We start from the raw sequence: 19,298 nt of genomic DNA, 5'->3' as shown, positions 1-19,298 counted from the left end.
AACTGATGCAATAAAGTGGTTTTCTTAAAGACTAGTATTCATTAAAAATATAAAGAGCAATATTAAGAATAGCTCCATATGATTTATGGGTAAAATTGATGTTTATTTTAGTAGTGATAGATAGATAGATAGATATAGAAACAATTACACCTACATAGACAAAACAAACACATAAATCAAGGTGGAAGAACAAGAACATTTTAAATGTTAACTTTTCAAAGTTTCTGGATGTTTAAACCTCTGAATCTTTATTACTACCACTTAGGAGAATAGTTCATGAATTTACATTTTATAAATTAAAGGAGAAAATACAACATAGTTAGAATTAAATTGGGAAATATATATATGTTCAAACTTAAAATTTCAGCAAGATTTTGTGAAAAAACCTGACAATAACATGATGGTTTAAACAAAAAGAATCGGGAAAACACCAAAAAAAAAAAAAAAAAGCTTCCTTAAAACACAGCAAGACATGCAGAGAAAACACATTATACAAATGCAAAAGAAAGCAATATACTAATATCATAGCATCTCACTGCTTTGTGATTTCTTTTTTTTTTTTTTTTTAAAGTTTATTTATTTATTTAGAGAGAGCGAGCGAGTACACACGTGCACACCAGCAGAGGAGGGGCAAAGAGAGAGGGAAAGAGAATCCAAGCAGGCTCTGTGCTGTCAATGCAGAGCCCCACTTGGGGCTCGAACTCACAAACCATGAGATCAAGACCTGAGCCAAAGACAAGAGTCAGATGCTCGACTGACTGAGCCACCTGGCAGCCCTATCCTTTGTGATTTCTAAAAAACAAAACACACCTGGAAAAAATAAAGAAATGGACTTGAACAGACAAGGAGGAGAGAAAAGTGGACATACTCAAAGTTTAAGAATTTTTAAGTATTTATATTGTATTCAATACCTGCTATAGTCTGAGTATTTGTGTCATCACAAAATTCATGTTAAAAATCTAATGCCCAAGGTGATAGTATTAGCAGGTAGGGTCTTTGGAAGGTAATTAGGTCATCAGGGCAGAGCCCTCATGAATGGGGATTAATGCCTTTATGAAAGAGGCCCAGGGAGTCTGCTTGCTCTTCCACCAAAGACAGCATTCTTGCTGTAACCCTGATGAGGGCCTTCACTAGACATCAAACCGAAGGTGCCATGATATTGGAATTCCCAGCCTCCAAAACTGTCAGAAATAAATTGCTGTTGTTTATAAGCAATGCACTGTGTTCTATTTTGTTACAGCCTGAAGAGACTACGACAGTTTCTGGTAATCCAAACTCTCATCTATATGGTAGCAAGTCTGTGATTTCTCACTCTACTGGCTTGCATAAGGCAGTGTTTCCTATGGTCTATGATGTTACTATCTGTGTACTTCTGCAAGTTTATCTGTGAAAATCCTTGAAAGCCTGGTCTGAAGATGGTCCTCAGGTAGCGTGACTGAGCAGCCTGGTTTACTTTAGCACAGGACTGAGGGATTCCCTGGGATGAACATTCAGTGCTAACACTGGGTGTAGTACTAGGCAAACCTGAATGAGCTTGTCATCATATTCTCAAAGTTTATTGGGCCAGTCAAGCTACTTGAGGCCTAACTTGTAATTACAAATTCTCAAGACAAAAATTTCAGCCCCTTGACTCAATGCCAAGTTTCAAGCTAAGCAATTTTACCTGAGGTCACATGGTCAGTAAGAAGGGATTACTTTTGGTGCCCCTTACACTGAAGGTCCAGTTCATTAGGTACAAGCTCTCAGGAAGTGCATTTTTAGTTGTTTTTGGCAGTAGGGGTCAATTAGTGTTCCTAGCTTACCTCCATGCTAGAAACAGAAGACCTGTGGTGTTTCTGTCTTTCTCTTAATTATATTTTAAGCTCCAAGAGGACAAAGATTAGCTTTCTAATTCTTGGATCCCTGAAATATGAAGTTCAGTGCACTCCCAAATTACATTAAAAAACTGTTGCAGAATGTATTTCAAAGGCATATTTTTGGAGACAGTTGTTGGAGACAAAATGGGTAACATTTTGCTTTACTATACCACATGAAAAATTCTTCCCCTAAATATTTTTTAATCTAAAATTTAAACATTAAATATAACTGGGCCCCTGGGTGTCTCAGTTGGTTAAGTGTCCGACTCTCGATTCTGGCTCAGGTCATGATCTCACAGTTCATGGGATTGAGGCTGTCAGCACAGAGCCTGCTTAGGATTTTCTCTCTCTCTCTCTCTCTCTCTCTCTGCCCTTCCCCCACTCACATACATGCGCTCTCTCAAAACAAATAGACATCAAAAAAATTAAACCTATTTTGTTGTCTAAGATTTGAATACCTAATATATATATAAAACAATAAAATTAGCCATTTTCCTCCTGCATTTGAAATCCAACAAGCCCATCAGTAACATAAAATACGTTATATTACTTGTCAAGCTTCTCGGTGTTTTGACGCCAGTGAGTCATATCCTTTCTCCACCTCAGATTTTCTTGACTTCCAAAGGCACTTCCAGATGGGCTTCTCTCTGTCAAATAAATTTCAAAACCATTTTTAAAGTGCGGTTTCATTTGGACCACCTATATGTATATATGCAAATATATAAGATATACTGCACAATGTTAACTTTATACACAGCCATTTTATCCTCACTACAGGTCGCAAAAACTAACAATGGTACTCTTTATTAAAAATGTTTTATGGGGCGCCCGGGTGGCTCTGTCAGTGAAGCATCCAACTTCAGCTCAGGTCATGATCTCGTGGCTCTTGAGTTCAAGACCCACATCAGGTTCTGTGCTGACAGTCTGGAGCCTGCTTCAGATTCTGTGTCTCCCTCTCTCTCTGCCCCTCCTCTGCTCACGCTCTGACTCTCTCTCTCTCTCAAAAACTTTTTTCCCTTTTTTATAACAGTTATAACAGAAATATATTACCTGCATTATATATAAAAAAACCAAACGCCCTTTTATATAAGCAAACTTTCTAACACTGTTTTCTCTGAACCTAAACCATGGCTTATTAGGCCCTACGTGGGTCTTATAAGACCTTATTTCCTACCACACTCTCTCTCCTACTTATGCCACCACACTTATTTTGTGTGTGTTTTCTATATATGCTCCTGATTTAGGACCTCTGTAATAGTGGTTGTTCCTCTTATGTGACTGTGCTTCCCACAAATTTTCATTGACCAGTCATTCATCACCTCCACATAAAGGTCTTCCCCAACTCCCCAACACTTCCTTTCCTCTTAATTGGCTTTAGTTCTTTCCACAGCACTTATCATCACAAGAATATAAGCTACTTAAGAATGGAGATTATGCCTATTTTGTCCACCCCTTTATGTTTAGGGTTGACAAGGTGTCTGGCAATACTGAAGTTCAATAAGCTTTTCTTTAATATAGAAACAAAGTAAGAAGGATTCCTAAAACAATTAGGAATTATTATTTGGTCCACAGAAGACAGGACAGAAGAAAGAAGAGGGCTTTCATCCAAGGCTTCTGGGATAGAAAGCAGACAGAATGCTGTGGGCTCCCAGAAGGGGCAGCAGTGACAGAACTGGTTCATACAAATCCAGCAGAAGTGAAGAAGGTATTGAGAATTGTGGAGAGATTTACACTTAAAGGAAGGAATTAGCCATGACTTCAGACTTTCAACTAGAAAACTAATGCTTCTTTTTGAAAGAAGCATTGAGATTTTAAATTGGTTGGGAGAATGCAAAGAAAAAGGAAAGTAAAAATTTAGAGTCCAAATAGAAATTTTAAAAATAATGAGAAATGAGGCACCTGGGTGGCTCAGTTGGTGAGGCATCCAACTCTTGATTTTGGCTTAGGTCATGATCCTAGGGTTGTGGGATTGAGCCTCGAGTTGGGCTCTGAGCTGACAGCATGGAGCCTGCTTGGAATTCTCACTCTTTCCTCTCCTCTCTACCCCTCCCCACACTTGTGTGCGTGTGCTCTCTCTCTCTCAAAATAAATAAACTTAAAAAAAAATAATGAGAAGCAAATATGCTACACAATAAAGGACATGTCTGGGTAAGTCTTCTGCTTTCTCTCCCCTCCCTTCACTTTCCTTCTCTTCCCACCTCTTTTTTTATTATGAAACCTCTATCTTTAAAAAATTTGGTAAAAGACAACAAAAAAGATATGCCTGTATTTACCCAGTTAACAAAACAAATATCTGGGATCTATTTACATTTTTATCATTAACTTTCTTCCCCCCATGAAATTGTCCCTCATCTCTTATCACCCAATGTCTATCATTGGGTGACATAACTTGGGTGTCCAAATTCAAATAAGAATTGCAAAGGTCTTATTTTTCTAAGAACTTCAATTTTTAAAAAATTAAGATACGACAGACGTATGTCTTTATATTCGTTTCAGGTGTACAATATGATTCAATATCTGTATACATTTATGAAATGATCACCACTCTAAATCTAGTCAATATCCATTACCACATATTATAATTTTCCTATGATGAGAACTTAAAACCTACTCTCTTAGTAACTTTCAAATGTACAATATGGTATAAACTGTAGTCACCATGCTATACATTACATCCCAGTACTTAAGTATTTTATAACTGGACATTTGTACCTCTTGACACCTCCATCCTCTCTGCCCTCCTCTCCCCCCACACCTAGGGCACCACTAACAGAGGTATCTAGGAGTTTATTCATTTATTTCCTTTAGATTCTACATATAGAATTTCAGTTTCTACATTCAAACAAAGATGACTGTCCTAAGGCTACAGGTTTAAAAACATAACATACTACTAACAGTGCCACTCTCTCCAACAAGAAACTTTAGAAAGAGGTGCAGTAGAATATACAGAACACTACATCGGAAGTCAAAAGAGCCTGGTTCTGTCACTTAGTTTATGATCGTAGGCAAGTTATTTACTTCTGGTGAGTTTTATTTTCTTTAACTTAAAGGTTGAAGATAATCTTCATTAGATTTTGGTAATAATTAAATGAACTAAATAAAAGTTCGTTTTCATATATATTTTTTAAATGTTTATTCATTTTTGAGAGACAGAACACGGTGGTAGAGGGGGAGAGGGAGGGAGACACAGAATCCAAAGTAGGCTCCAGGCTCCTAGCTGTCAGCACACAGCCCAGAGTGGGGCTCGAACCCACAGTGAGGTCATGACCTGAGCCGAAGTCAGGCACTTAACCGATTGAGCTACCCAGGGGTCCCTCATTTTCATTCTTTTTTAGAAGGTTGTTGTACATAATAAATCTGTAAGTACACTATACATTGCATACAACTAAAGTGAGGGAAAAAAAGCAAACGGTGCTCTTAATTCCAAAGGCAAAGATTCTGTATTATTATGAAATTCCAACCATAAATAGCATATAAAAGATATTTAAGTTAACTTGAATAAATGATCACTATGTTTATGGCTTATCAGAAAACATTAAAAATATTCATGTAAATGTGCATTCCTCTTTTAAGTCAAATATACATTGAACTATTAGCATATGTCATGCATACAGGTGACTAGGCCATGTCCCTGACCCTAAGGAGCTCTCAGCAACGTCATTATTTGTGACTTTAGAATTTATGAAATGTTTAAACACACCTGGGTCACTACAATGATGAAAGATCAGTTAGTTACACTACCTTCTAAATTCTCAAAACAATCAAAAGCGGATAAGGAAAAGGAAAGTGAGGAGATGGAGTGACCTGGCCAAGGTTATATGGCTAAAGGATAGCAGTATCTGGGAGTAGAAACAGGCCTCAAATGCTACTAACTGGTTTCTCTCCCTGATACCTGAGGCTGAGGGACAATATCTTTCCCTGAAATACAGGCTATTTTAATTCATTGTACAAACTAGGAAGTTTATTTTAAGAGTAAGAAGTGATGCAATGTAGCAAGTATGAAACTAAGAGTGAATCCTAGTGTCAATTATGGACTTTGGGTGATAATGATGTGTCAGTGCAGGTTCACCAGCTGTAACAAGTACACCACTCTGCTGAGGGATGCTGATAACAGGTAAGGCTATGCCTGTGTGCTAGGGAGTATACAGGGAATCTCTGTACTGTTAGCTCGATTTTGCTATGGACCTAAAACTGCTTTTAAAACGTCTATTTTAAAAGGTAAGGGATGCTATTCATAATCACATAAGGACAACAGGAATAAACTGAGACTGTCCAGAACAAATCAGGAAATATGTTCACCCTACTCAGGACTCGAACTTGAATCCCTAGAGAGATGTGGTTATTCAAGTTAATTCAGAGTTTCATTTAAAACACTTTTTTTAAAAAAAGTGTCGAATCACTGAAGATTTGCAACAATGACCATTGTAATAAATATTTCAAAGAAACTGAAAAAATTCTCACCAGAAGGAGAAGATAATGTGTACGTACCAAGCTGTCCTCGGCTTCGGCGCACCATTTCTTGCCTAGCACCTATGCTCCCAAGAATAGCTTCTTCAAGCTTTGCTCTCATGTCTTTTGATTTCTTAAAGGTCAAACTATTCATTCTTTCAAACACTTTCTTTCCCTAAAATTTAAACATTAGCAAAGAAGAGCCATTGAGGAAATTTCCTTCTTCCTTTTCCACATTATGTTTTCTTTCTCGTTTTTCTCTGAAATGGCATAGTGATCACTTACTTTGTACTCAAAGCAAGATACGCAGAGATAAAGCAAATCTAATAGCCGGTTTAGCTGTAGGACTGAGAGATCTGTGAACCACTTTTGTAGAACTGTCTCATCTGCATTCTTGAGAACCCAAAGTAGACAGATCAAAAGGCTCCGACTCGATTCTGCTGAAAAGGTAGTGTGTTGCCTACCACTCTGAAAATAAAGAACAGTAGAATGAGACAGACTGATCAATGGCCATTTCTTTTCTGGGGTTGCCAACTGTTTTCTTCTAACTGTAATAAAACAAAAATTGCTTAAAAAATCAAATATTTAAAAAGAACCATTTGATTTAGACAATACTTGAATAAGTCATATAGAGCCTTAAACTTCAGGTCCTGAAGTTTAATAACTTTTCCTGGCATTGGAAGATTGTTTTAATTTATATGGTAGGGTTTCCTGTAGACAATAAACACTGAAAGAAACAAGGGAAAAACATAACAGATCCACTATTAAAACTAAGATATCTATGTTCATCATGTCTGATATAATATGGTAAAAGAAAAAGCAAATGACTCCATAAAGTGGTATAAGAACAGAGTAGAATAGTAATAACAAAATGTTTATCAGGCTTAAAGAACTATGGATTCCTCTCAAGGGCCACTGACAAAAGGGAAGAGTCTTAGACCATACGTAAATAAAAAGCACTTTGGGGCGCCTGGGTGGCGCAGTCGGTTAAGCGTCCGACTTCAGCCAGGTCACGATCTCGCGGTCCGTGAGTTCGAGCCCCGCGTCAGGCTCTGGGCTGATGGCTCGGAGCCTGGAGCCTGTTTCCAATTCTGTGTCTCCCTCTCTCTCTGCCCCTCCCCCGTTCATGCTCTGTCTCTCTCTGTCCCAAAAATAAATAAAAAACGTTGAAAAAAAAGATTTAAAAAAAATAAAAATAAAATAAAAAGCACTTTCACTTAGAGAAATAAGGTGAAGGTGCTATCTTCAGTCTTCAATCTGCACTTGTAATACAGCATGTGAAAATGAAAAAAATGAAAAAAAAAGAAAAATTAGGAATAAAAACTTGTCTACGATACCATTTATTCCATATTTACTCTGTTCTAATCATCATGCTAAGCTCTTTCTGTACATTATTTCATTTAGTCCTCCAACAGTATTACCAAGCAGGTTGTATCATCTTAGTTTTACAGACAAGAACATAGGATGACAATTAAAGGTGATGATGATGACAAAACAGAACATTTGAGATGTGCTAGACACTGTGCTAATCATTTCTCATTTAACTCTCACAATGATTTCTGAGATGGTATTAATCACTGTTATTTCTAGTTTAAACGTAAGGAAATGAAAAGCTAGAGATTAAGCCAAGATTTTAGTCCAGGTTAACCAGACACCAAAGCTTATACTCTTTACCATTATACTACATTCTAAGCTTTGGTTAAGTAAATATACTAACTAATAATAAGAAAGCCTTGGAAGGGATGTTAAGAAGAGAAGACAAAGGGAAGTTTAACATACTTAACTGTTGGAGTCATGATCTCAACTACTACCTTACTCTCCCCTCCATCCTAGATGATAAAAATGATAGCAGTCGACTCTTCTATGATGCTTACTCTGTGCTAGGCACTGTACTGAACACTTTATGCATATTAACTTATTTATCCCTTGCACCCATCCAAAAAGATAAATATTATTACTCACCACATCTTACAGTCAAAGAAAACTAAGACACCGAGAAGTATTCTATACAGGTATTTTGCAGTAAGTAGCAGGCCTGAGATTCAAATGCAGAAGAAAGGGTGGCTCCAGAGAGAAATCAAACACTTACCTATGTTCACTATGCTTGCACATATAAGTGAATTCACCTACATAAACTCACTTAACCAAATCACACAATAACCAAATTAAGAACTCAATGGAGTGATTTAAAATAATATTAGGTAGAATTAAGGAGAGAATTAGTAAACTGGAAGATAGATCAAAAACAACAACCCAGTGTGAAGAACAGGTTAACAACAAGATGGACTATACAGAAGAAAAGAGACACAGAGGATGCAATAAGGAGGACTAACATAAGCTTAACTGGAATATAAAAAGAGGAGAGACAGAATGAAGAAGAGGACATATTTGGGCAGATAATAGTCTAGAATTTCACAGAACTGAAGATGCTGAACTACAGATTTAAGAAGTCCAAAAAAAAACACCAAAAAACCAAACAAATACCAAGCAGAACAAACATAAAGAAATTCAAAACTAGATGCAACAGAATGAAACCACAGAAGACCAATTCTAAGGAGAATATCATAAAAAAGAGGTGGCGGGAGAGACAGATTATCTTTAAAGAAGCAATAGTTCAACACCTTTTTTTTTTTTTTTTTTTTTTAAGAGAGAGAAAACATGAGCAGGGTAAGGGAAAGGGCAGAGGGAGAGAGAATGGGTTTTTTTTTAGTTTATTTATTTATTTTTGAGAGAGAGAGAGAGAGAGAGAGACAGAGCACACGTACTTAAGAGTGAGCTGGGGAGATGCACACACAGAGAGACAGAGACAGAGAGAGAGAGAGGGAGAGGGAGACAGAGAATCCCAAGCAGGCTTCGTGCTGTCAGCACACAGCTCTATGTGGGGCTCGATCTCATAAACCATGAGATTATGACCTGAGCTGAAATCAAGAGTCAGATGCTTAACCAACTGAGCCACCCAAGCACCCAAGACACAGCTAAAGCAGTAATTGAAGTGTGTTTGGGTGGTGCAGTTAAGTGACCAACTCTTGACTTCGGCTTAGGTCATGATTCCACCATTCTGGAGTTTGAGCCCCATATGCAGCTCCCCAGAGCCTGATTGGGATTCTCTCTCTCTCTGCCCCTCTCCACTTACATTCTTTTTCTCTCTCAAAATAAATAAATGAACTTTAAAAATAAAAAAGTAGCAGTAATGGAAATGAGAAGACAGTGGAGACAATGCCCTTAGCATGCTGAAAGAAAACAGGATACTCAGATGCTATTTCAAAAAAATACAAAATACAAAAACCTTAAGAATGAAGGTCAAACAAAGATATTTTTCAAAGAAACACAGAAAGTTCATCACCATAGCACAGAAAATTCTAAAGGATACAGTATTTCTTATGGAAGGTCACAAATTTGGGAAAAAAGCAAATACAGTGGTGAACACATGTGCAAATTTAAATGATAATTAAATTTATATAGCCATACAAGTAATAATAATGTCTCTTGAAGTTTAATGATATATACTATTAAAAATGCATGAAAATAGCATTTAAGTAGGCAGAAAGGTAAATAAATAATCAACCTGTTCTAAGATCCTTCTATTAACCAATGTGAAAGTAAGGGTAATGATTAAATGAGATGGAATTTAATTTAAGGAAGTATACAGTGATTTGTAATACAATGAAAAAAAGAAACAGAATGTATAACTTCTAAAGTAGAAAAAAGGAAAAAAATAGAACAAGGAAAATGAATGAAAGGAAAAAAATAATCTAAAAAAACACAATAAATGAGACAAAAAGGCATACGGGGTGGGACAATATGAAGTAAAATTAAAGAATGTTAAGTACATTAAATTTAGTTATATCAAATTAAGTGGATTTTATTAAAAAAATTTTTTTTAATGTTTAGTTTTGAGAGAGAGAGAGACAGAGCTCAGATGGAGGAGAGTGAGAGAGAGGAGACACAGAATCTGAAGCAGGCTCCAGGCTTTGAGCTGTCAGCACAGAGCCCATTGAGGGGCTTGAACCCATGAACATGAGATCATGACCTGAGCCGAAGCCGTACGCTTAACCGACTGAGCCACCCAGGCGCCCTAAAAATTTTTTTTAATGTTTTATTATTTATTTTTGAGAGAGAGAGAGAGAACAGGGGAGGGATAGAGAGAGGGAGACATGGAATCTGATGCAGGCTCCAAGCTCTGACCTGTCAGCACAGAGCCCAATGCAGGGCTCAAATTCACGAACAGCGAGATCATGACCTGAGCCAAAGTTGGATGCTTAACTGACTGAGCCACCCAGGTGCCTCTAAATTAAGTGGCTTTTAAAAACTCTAGTGAAAGACAAAAATGAACAGACTAGATTTTAAAAGCTTAAGACAAAAATCTAACTACATGTTGATTATAAAAGACACATGTAAAACATAATTTTCAAACATTTAAAACATAAGAAAAAAATGCTGAAAGGAGAAGGATGAAAAAACTCATATATATATATATATATATATAAATATATATTTATATATATAAATATATATATATATATATATTTATATATATATATATCAGAAGATAGATATCTTCTACTAATACAATACAAAATAGACTTGAAGGCAAAATAAAAAGTCTTACAATTCATGTTGATAAGAGGTGCAGTCCATCAAAAAACTAACAATTAAAATTAGGTATTTCATAATAAGGCCTCAAAGGAAATGAATCCTTAGGAAATGACAAGCTATTAAAAAGCCATGATTTTAATGGGATATTAGAATAAGCAGACAGAATTCAGTAAAAAGAACAAAGGTTTAAACAAGAAGACTAACAAATTTGAAATAACAGGTGTAATGGACAAATACAGAACACTGAAATACACTAAAGAATATGCACTTTCAAATACGTGACCTATTTGCAAAAACTGACTAAATACAAGACCATGAAACCAGCTGTCACAAATATAACAAACTGAAAAATTACACAAAGTTCTCTGATCATGAAATCAGGTCAAAATCAGAAACAAAGGATTATGAGAAATTTTCCTATGACTAGATATTTTAAAACAAAAACTTAGGGCATAAAAGACAAAAATAATCATAATGAACTTCAGATATATTTTGAACTGAATAATAAAAATGCTACATATAAACTGTGGCATGTAACTAAAACAATAAAAGGAAAATATACAGGCTTAAAATATGTACCAAAGAAGGAAGGATGAAAATTAGTAGGTTAAACATCCATCAAGAAGTGAGAGAAAGAAAACTATAAATGCAAAAAAAGTAGAAGACATTAAATAATGAAGATAAACATTCAAAAGAACCCAAATTGGTTCTTTATAAAGACTAAAGATTACACAAATTTCTACTGAGACTGATTTAAGACAAATGTACAAAAAAAATCAGACACAGAAATGAAACCATTTATATTTACTACAGATGGTATAGACATTAAAAAGATTATAGAAGATATTTGAATTTTGTATGCCAATAGATTTTAATAAATTTCTATTAGAATAAAATATACAGAAACCAGTATAAAAGGAAATAGAAAACTTCAACAGTCTTAGAGTCATTAAAGAAATTAAATCAGTACTTTTTAAACTTTCAAAAAAGAAAACTCCAAGTACAGATGGCCTCACCCACAATTTCCCCAAATACTCCAGGAAGAAATAACTCCAATTTTAAACAAGTCTCTACAGACAGCATAAAAGGGCAAATTCCCTGGCTCATTTAAATTGGCTTTCCTAACCGTGATTCCAAAATTTGTAAAGAACATTATGAGAAAAACATTACAAGCAATTTTACTGACAAACATAAATACACGTATCTTAAATTACAGCACATAAAATCCATTAATACACAATCATGAAAAAAAGCTGGGTTTAATTCAGGAACTGAAGGTAGGTTTAATACTAGAAAATCAATTGAAAGGGGTCTCAGTAAAAGATTAAAAAGCAAAATAACAGGTGCCTGGGGGGCTCAGTTGGTTAAGCGTCCAATTTCGGCTCAGGTCATGATCTCATGGTTCGTGGGTTCGAGCCCTGCATTGGACTCTGTGCTGACAGCTCAAAGTCTAGAGCCTGCTTCGGATTTTGTGTCTCCCTGTCTCTCTGCCCCTCTGCTTGTGCTCTCTCTCAAAAATAAACATTTAAAAAAAAAAAAAAAAAAAAAAAGGCAAAATAACATGAGTGTCTCAGTGGATGCAAAGAAAGCATGATTAAAATTCAACTACTTGTAATTAAAAAACAAAACTCTTAGCAAACGAGGAACAGAAGAGAACTTCCATAATGTAATGGAGGATAGCTAAAAAAAAAAAAAAAAAAAAAAAAAAATCCAAAACAAAAAATCCCCAAAAACTACATCACATACGTTTAAGAATGAAGTGTTCCAGTTTCCCCTTTAAGGATGTTATCACCACTTGTATTCAACAACTGTACTGGAGGTTTTAGCCAATAAAATAAGTTATGAGAAAAACTTGAAAGAAACAAACTGCCATTATTCATAGATGACTGGACTGTGTATGTAGAAAAAAAGCCTATACATATGTTATTAGTTTAGCAATTCTGCTAAAAATAAACATCACTGTATAAAATCAATTCCATTTCCACATGAAAGTAATCAACAGTTGGAAAAAATAATTTTTGAAAAATATGACATTTATAAGATTATATATAATTATATGTATTATATAATTTTATAATATTATAAAAGTAAAAAAATATCAAGGACCAAAAAACACATCTACAAAAAATGTACTAGGACTCTTTTAGTGAAAAGTATAAAAGTTTATATATTTATAGACATTAAAGAAGGCCTAAATAATAGGTAGATCTTTCATGTTCAATGATTAGGAGATTCAGTAGTGTAAAAGTATCAATTGTCCTCAAAATTAACCCACAGAATCATTACAATCTTAACCAAAATCCCCACAGATTCACCGGTTCTTTTTTTACTTTAGTGAAACATCATGAGCTAATTCTAAAATTTATGTAGAAATGCAAAGGGCCAAGAATTAGTCAAGAAATTTGTTTTAATATGCATGAGGATTTTTTTTCTTTTTTTTCAAGCTTTTATCTGAATTCCAGCTAGCTAATATATAGTTTAATTATTAGTTTCAGGTGTAGAATTTAGTGATTCATCACTTACGTAAAACACCCAGTACTCATCACAACAGTGCCCTGCATGAGGACTTTTTTCTACATGACAGACCATACATAGATAGTACTGAGGAGTAAGGAAAATAATCTTTTAATAAATGGTGTTGAGGGGAGTTCCGGAAGATGGCGGCGTAGGAGGACGCTGGGCTCACCGCGCGTCCTGCTGATCACTTAGATTCCACCTACACCTGCCTAAAGAACCCAGAAAACCGCCAGAGGATTAGCAGAACGGAGTCTCCGGAGCCAAGCGCAGACGAGAGGCCCACGGAAGAGGGTAGGAAGGGCGGCGAGGCGGTGCGCGCTCCACGGACTGGCGGGAGGGAGCCGGGGCGGAGGGGCGGCTCGCCGGCCAAGCAGAGCCCCCGAGTCGGGCTGGCAAAAGCGGAGGGGCCGGACGGACTGTGTTCTGACAGCAAGCGCGACTTAGCGTCTGGGAGGTCAGAAGTTAACAGCTCTGCTCAGAAAGCGGGAAGGCTGGAGGACAAAGGGAGGGAGAGCTGCTGAGCCCCCGGACGGCAGAGCTCAGCTTGGCGGGGAACAAAGGCGCTCGCCAGCGCCATCTCCCTCGCCCATCCCCCAGCCAAAATCCCAAAGAGAACCAGTTCCTGCCAGGGAACTTGCTCGCTCCGCGCAAACACCCAACTCTGTGCTTCTGCGGAGCCAAACCTCCGGCAGCGGATCTGACTCCCTCCCGCTGCCACAGGGCCCCTCCTGAAGTGGATCACCTAAGGAGAAGCGAGCTAAGCCTGCCCCTCCTGCCCCCGTGCACCTTGCCTACCCACCCCAGCTAATACGCCAGCTCCCCAGCACCACAAGCCTGGCAGTGTGCAAGTAGACCAGACGGGCCACACCACCCCACAGTGAATCCCGCCCCTAGGAGAGGGGAAGAGAAGGCACACACCAGTCTGACTGTGGCCCCAGCGGTGGGCTGGGGGCAGACATCAGGTCGGACTGCGGCCCCGCCCACCAACTCCAGTTATACACCACAGCACGGGGGAAGTGCCCTGCGGGTCCTCACCACTCCAGGGACTGTCCAAAATGACCAAACGGAAGAATTCCCCTCAGAAGAATCTCCAGGAAATAACAACAGCTAATGAACTGATCAAAAAGGATTTAAATAATATAACAGAAAGTGAATTTAGAATAATAGTCATAAAATTAATCGCTGGGCTTGAAAACAGTATACAGGACAGCAGAGAATCTCTTGCTACAGAGATCAAGGGACTAAGGCACAGTCACGAGGAGCTGAAAAACGCTTTAAACGAAATGCAAAACAAAATGGAAACCACGACGGCTCGGATTGAAGAGGCAGAGGAGAGAATAGGTGAACTAGAAGATAAAGTTATGGAGAAAGAGGAAGCTGAAAGAAAGAGAGATAAAAAAATCCAGGAGTATGAGGGGAAAATTAGAGAACTAAGTGATACACTAAAAAGAAATAATATACGCATAATTGGTATCCCAGAGGAGGAAGAGAGAGGGAAAGGTGCTGAAGGGGTACTTGAAGAAATTATAGCTGAGAACTTCCCTGAACTGGGGAAGGAAAAAGGCATTGAAATCCAAGAGGCACAGAGAACTCCCTTCAGACGTAACTTGAATCGATCTTCTGCACGACATATCATAGTGAAACTGGCAAAATACAAGGATAAAGAGAAAATTCTGAAAGCAGCAAGGGATAAACGTGCCCTCACATATAAAGGGAGACCTATAAGACTCGTGACGGATCTCTCCTTTGAAACTTGGCAGGCCAGAAAGGCTTGGCACGATATCTTCAGTGTGCTAAACAGAAAAAATATGCAGCCGAGAATCCTTTATCCAGCAAGTCTGTCATTTAGAATAGAAGGAGAGATAAAGGTCTTCCCAAACAAACAAAAACTGAAGGAATTTGTCACCACGAAACCAGCCCTACAAGAGATCCTAAGGGGGATCCTGTGAGACAAAGTACCAGAGACATCACTACAAGCATAAAACATACAGACATCACAATGACTCTAAACCCGTATCTTTCTATAATAACACTGAATGTAAATGGATTAAATGCGCCAACCAAAAGACATAGGGTATCAGAATGGATAAAAAAACAAGACCCATCTATTTGCTGTCTACAAGAGACTCATTTTAGATCTGAGGACACCTTTAGATTGAGAGTGAGGGGATGGAGAACTATTTATCATGCTACTGGAAGCCAAAAGAAAGCTGGAGTAGCCATACTTATATCAGACAAACTAGACTTTAAATTAAAGGCTGTAACAAGAGATGAAGAAGGGCATTATATAATAATTACAGGGTCTATCCATCAGGAAGAGCTAACAATTATAAATGTCTATGCGCCAAATACCGGAGCCCCCAGATATATAAAACAGTTACTCATAAACATAAGCAACCTTATTGATAAGAATGTGGTCATTGCAGGGGACTTTAACACACCACTTACAGAAATGGATAGATCATCTAGACACACAGTCAATAAAGAAACAAGGGCCCTGAATGATACATTGGATCAGATGGACTTGACAGATATATTTAGAACTCTGCATCCCAAAGCAACAGAATATACTTTCTTCTCGAGTGCACATGGAACATTCTCCAAGATAGATCATATACTGGGTCACAAAACAGCCCTTCATAAGTTTACAAGAATTGAAATTATACCATGCATACTTTCAGACCACAATGCTATGAAGCTTGAAATCAACCACAGGAAAAAGTCTGGAAAACCTCCAAAAGCATGGAGGTTAAAGAACACCCTACTAACGAATGAGTGGGTCAACCAGGCAATTAGAGAAGAAATTAAAGAATATATGGAAACAAACGAAAATGAAAATACAACAATCCAAACGCTTTGGGACGCAGCGAAGGCAGTCCTGAGAGGAAAATACATTGCAATCCAGGCCTATCTCAAGAAACAAGAAAAATCCCAAATACAAAATCTAACAGCACACCTAAAGGAAATAGAAGCAGACAGCAAAGGCAGCCTAAACCCAGCAGAAGAAGAGAAATCATAAAGATCAGAGCAGAAATAAACAATATAGAATCTAAAAAAACGGCAGAGCAGATCAACGAATCCAAGAGTTGGTTTTTTGAAAAAATAAACAAAATTGACAAACCTCTAGCGAGGCTTCTCAAAAAGAAAAGGGAGATGACCCAAATAGATAAAATCATGAATGAAAATGGAATGATTACAACCAATCCCTCAGAGATACAAACAATTATCAGGGAATACTATGAAAAATTATATGCCAACAAATTGGACAACCTTGAAGAAATGGACAAATTCCTAAACACCCACACTCTTCCAAAACTCAATCAGGAGGAAATAGAAAGCTTGAACAGACCCATAACTAGCGAAGAAATTGAATCGGTTATCAAAAATCTCCCAACAAATAAGAGTCCAGGACCAGATGGCTTCCCAGGGGAGTTCTACCAGACGTTTAAAGCAGAGATAATACCTATCCTTCTCAAGCTATTCCAAGAAATAGAAAGGGAAGGAAAACTTCCAGACTCATTCTATGAAGCCAGTATTACTTTGATTCCTAAACCAGACAGAGACCCAGTAAAAAAAGAGAACTACAGGCCAATATCCCTGATGAATATGGATGCAAAAATTCTCAATAAGATACTAGCAAATCGAATTCAACAGCATATAAAAAGAATTATTCACCATGATCAAGTGGGATTCATTCCTGGGATGCAGGGCTGGTTCAACATTCGCAAATCGATCAACGTGATACATCATATTAACAAAAAAAAAGAGAAGAACCATATGATCCTGTCAATCGATGCAGAAAAGGCCTTTGACAAAATCCAGCACCCTTTCTAATAAAAACCCTTGAGAAAGTCGGGATAGAAGGAACATACTTAAAGATCATAAAAGCCATTTATGAAAAGCCCACAGCTAACATCATCCTCAATGGGGAAAAACTGAGAGCTTTTTCCCTGAGATCAGGAACACGACAGGGATGCCCACTCTCACCGCTGCTGTTTAATATAGTGCTGGAAGTTCTAGCATCAGCAATCAGACAACAAAAGGAAATCAAAGGCATCCAAATTGGCAAAGATGAAGTCAAGCTTTCGCTTTTTGCAGATGACATGATATTATACATGGAAAATCCGATAGACTCCACCAAAAGTCTGCTAGAACTGATACATGAATTCAGCAAAGTTGCCGGATACAAAATCAATGTACAGAAATCAGTTGCATTCTTATACACTAACAATGAAGCAACAGAAAGACAAATAAAGAAACTGATCCCATTCACAATTGCACCAAGAAGCATAAAATACCTAGGAATAAATCTAACCAAAGATGTAAAAGATCTGTATGCTGAAAACTATAGAAAGCTTATGCAGGTAATTGAAGAAGATATAAAGAAATGGAAAGACATTCCCTGCTCATGGATTGGAAGAATAAATATTGTGAAAATGTCAATACTACCCAAAGCTATCTACACATTCAATGCAATCCCAATCAAAATTGCACCAGCATTCTTCTCGAAACTAGAACAAGCAATCCTAAAATTCATATGGAACCACAAAAGGCCCCGAATAGCCAAAGTAATTTTGAAGAAGAAGACCAAAGCAGGAGGCATCACAATCCCAGACTTTAGCCTCTACTACAAAGCTGTCATCATCAAGACAGCATGGTATTGGCATAAAAACAGACACATAGACCAATGGAATAGAATAGAAACCCCAGAACTAGACCCACAAACGTATGGCCAACTCATCTTTGACAAAGCAGGAAAGAACATCCAATGGAAAAAAGACAGTCTCTTTAACAAATGGTGCTGGGAGAACTGGACAGCAACATGCAGAAGGTTGAAACTAGAACACTTTCTCACACCATTCACAAAAATAAACTCAAAATGGATAAAGGACCTGAATGTGAGACAGGAAACCATCAAAACCTTAGAGGAGAAAGCAGGAAAAGACCTCTCTGACCTCAGCCGTAGCAATCTCTTACTCGGCACATCCCCAAAGGCAAGGGAATTAAAAGCAAAAGTGAATTACTGGGACCTTATGAAGATAAAAAGCTTCTGCACAGCAAAGGAAACAACCAACAAAACTAAAAGGCAACCAACGGAATGGGAAAAGATATTTGCAAATGACACATCGGACAAAGGGCTAGTATCCAAAATCTATAAAGAGCTCATCAAACTCCACACCCGAAAAACAAATAACCCAGTGAAGAAATGGGCAGAAAACATGAATAGACACTTCTCTAAAGAAGACATCCGGATGGCCAACAGGCACATGAAAAGATGTTCAACGTCGCTCCTCATCAGGGAAATACAAATCAAAACCACACTCAGATACCACCTCACGCCAGTCAGAGTGGCCAAAATGAAGAAATCAGGAGACTATAGATGCTGGAGAGGATGTGGAGAGACGGGAACCCTCTTGCACTGTTGGTGGGAATGCAAATTGGTGCAGCCGCTCTGGAAAGCAGTGTGGAGGTTCCTCAGAAAATTAAAAATAGACCTACCCTATGACCCAGCAATAGCACTGCTAGGAATTTATCCAAGGGATACAGGAGTACTGATGCATAGGGGCACTTGTACCCCAATGTTTATAGCAGCACTCTCAACAATCGCCAAATTATGGAAAGAGCCTAAATGTCCATCAACTGATGAATGGATAAAGAAATTGTGGTTTATATACACAATGGAATACTACGTGGCAATGAGAAAGAATGAAATAGGGCCTTTTGTAGCAACGTGGATGGAACTGGAGAGTGTGATGCTAAGTGAAATAAGCCATACAGAGAAAGACAGATACCATATGGTTTCACTCTTATGTGGATCCTGAGAAACGTAACAGAAACCCATGGGGGAGGGGAAGGGAAAAAAAAAAAAAAAAGGGGTTG

At 37.7% G+C, this 19,298-nt stretch overlaps 1 protein-coding gene across 12 annotated transcripts in view; it reads right to left on the bottom strand.

Annotated features, from left to right (window-relative positions):
• The window catches only part of DOCK7 (dedicator of cytokinesis 7), a 233,067-nt gene that overhangs the window by 40,222 nt on the left and 173,547 nt on the right, over positions 1-19,298 (bottom strand). For 6 of the 12 annotated variants that reach the window (XM_058717167.1, XM_058717161.1, XM_058717162.1 and 3 more), the window contains 3 exons: positions 6,591-6,773; positions 6,318-6,480; positions 2,407-2,503 (listed from right to left, as the gene is read on the bottom strand). In XM_058717167.1, the coding sequence (XP_058573150.1) occupies positions 2,407-2,503; positions 6,318-6,480; positions 6,591-6,773 (443 nt within the window). The remainder of the gene's footprint in view (positions 1-2,406; positions 2,504-6,317; positions 6,481-6,590; positions 6,774-19,298) is intronic. The other 6 variants (XM_058717163.1, XM_058717164.1, XM_058717165.1 and 3 more) reach the window with 1 other exon arrangement.

This window comes from Neofelis nebulosa, chromosome 2, assembly GCF_028018385.1.
Source record: "Neofelis nebulosa isolate mNeoNeb1 chromosome 2, mNeoNeb1.pri, whole genome shotgun sequence".
Classification (NCBI taxonomy): Eukaryota; Metazoa; Chordata; class Mammalia; order Carnivora; family Felidae; genus Neofelis; species Neofelis nebulosa.
The sequence above is the reverse complement of the archived record's forward strand: the minus strand, read 5'-3'. Positions and strand labels throughout refer to the sequence as shown.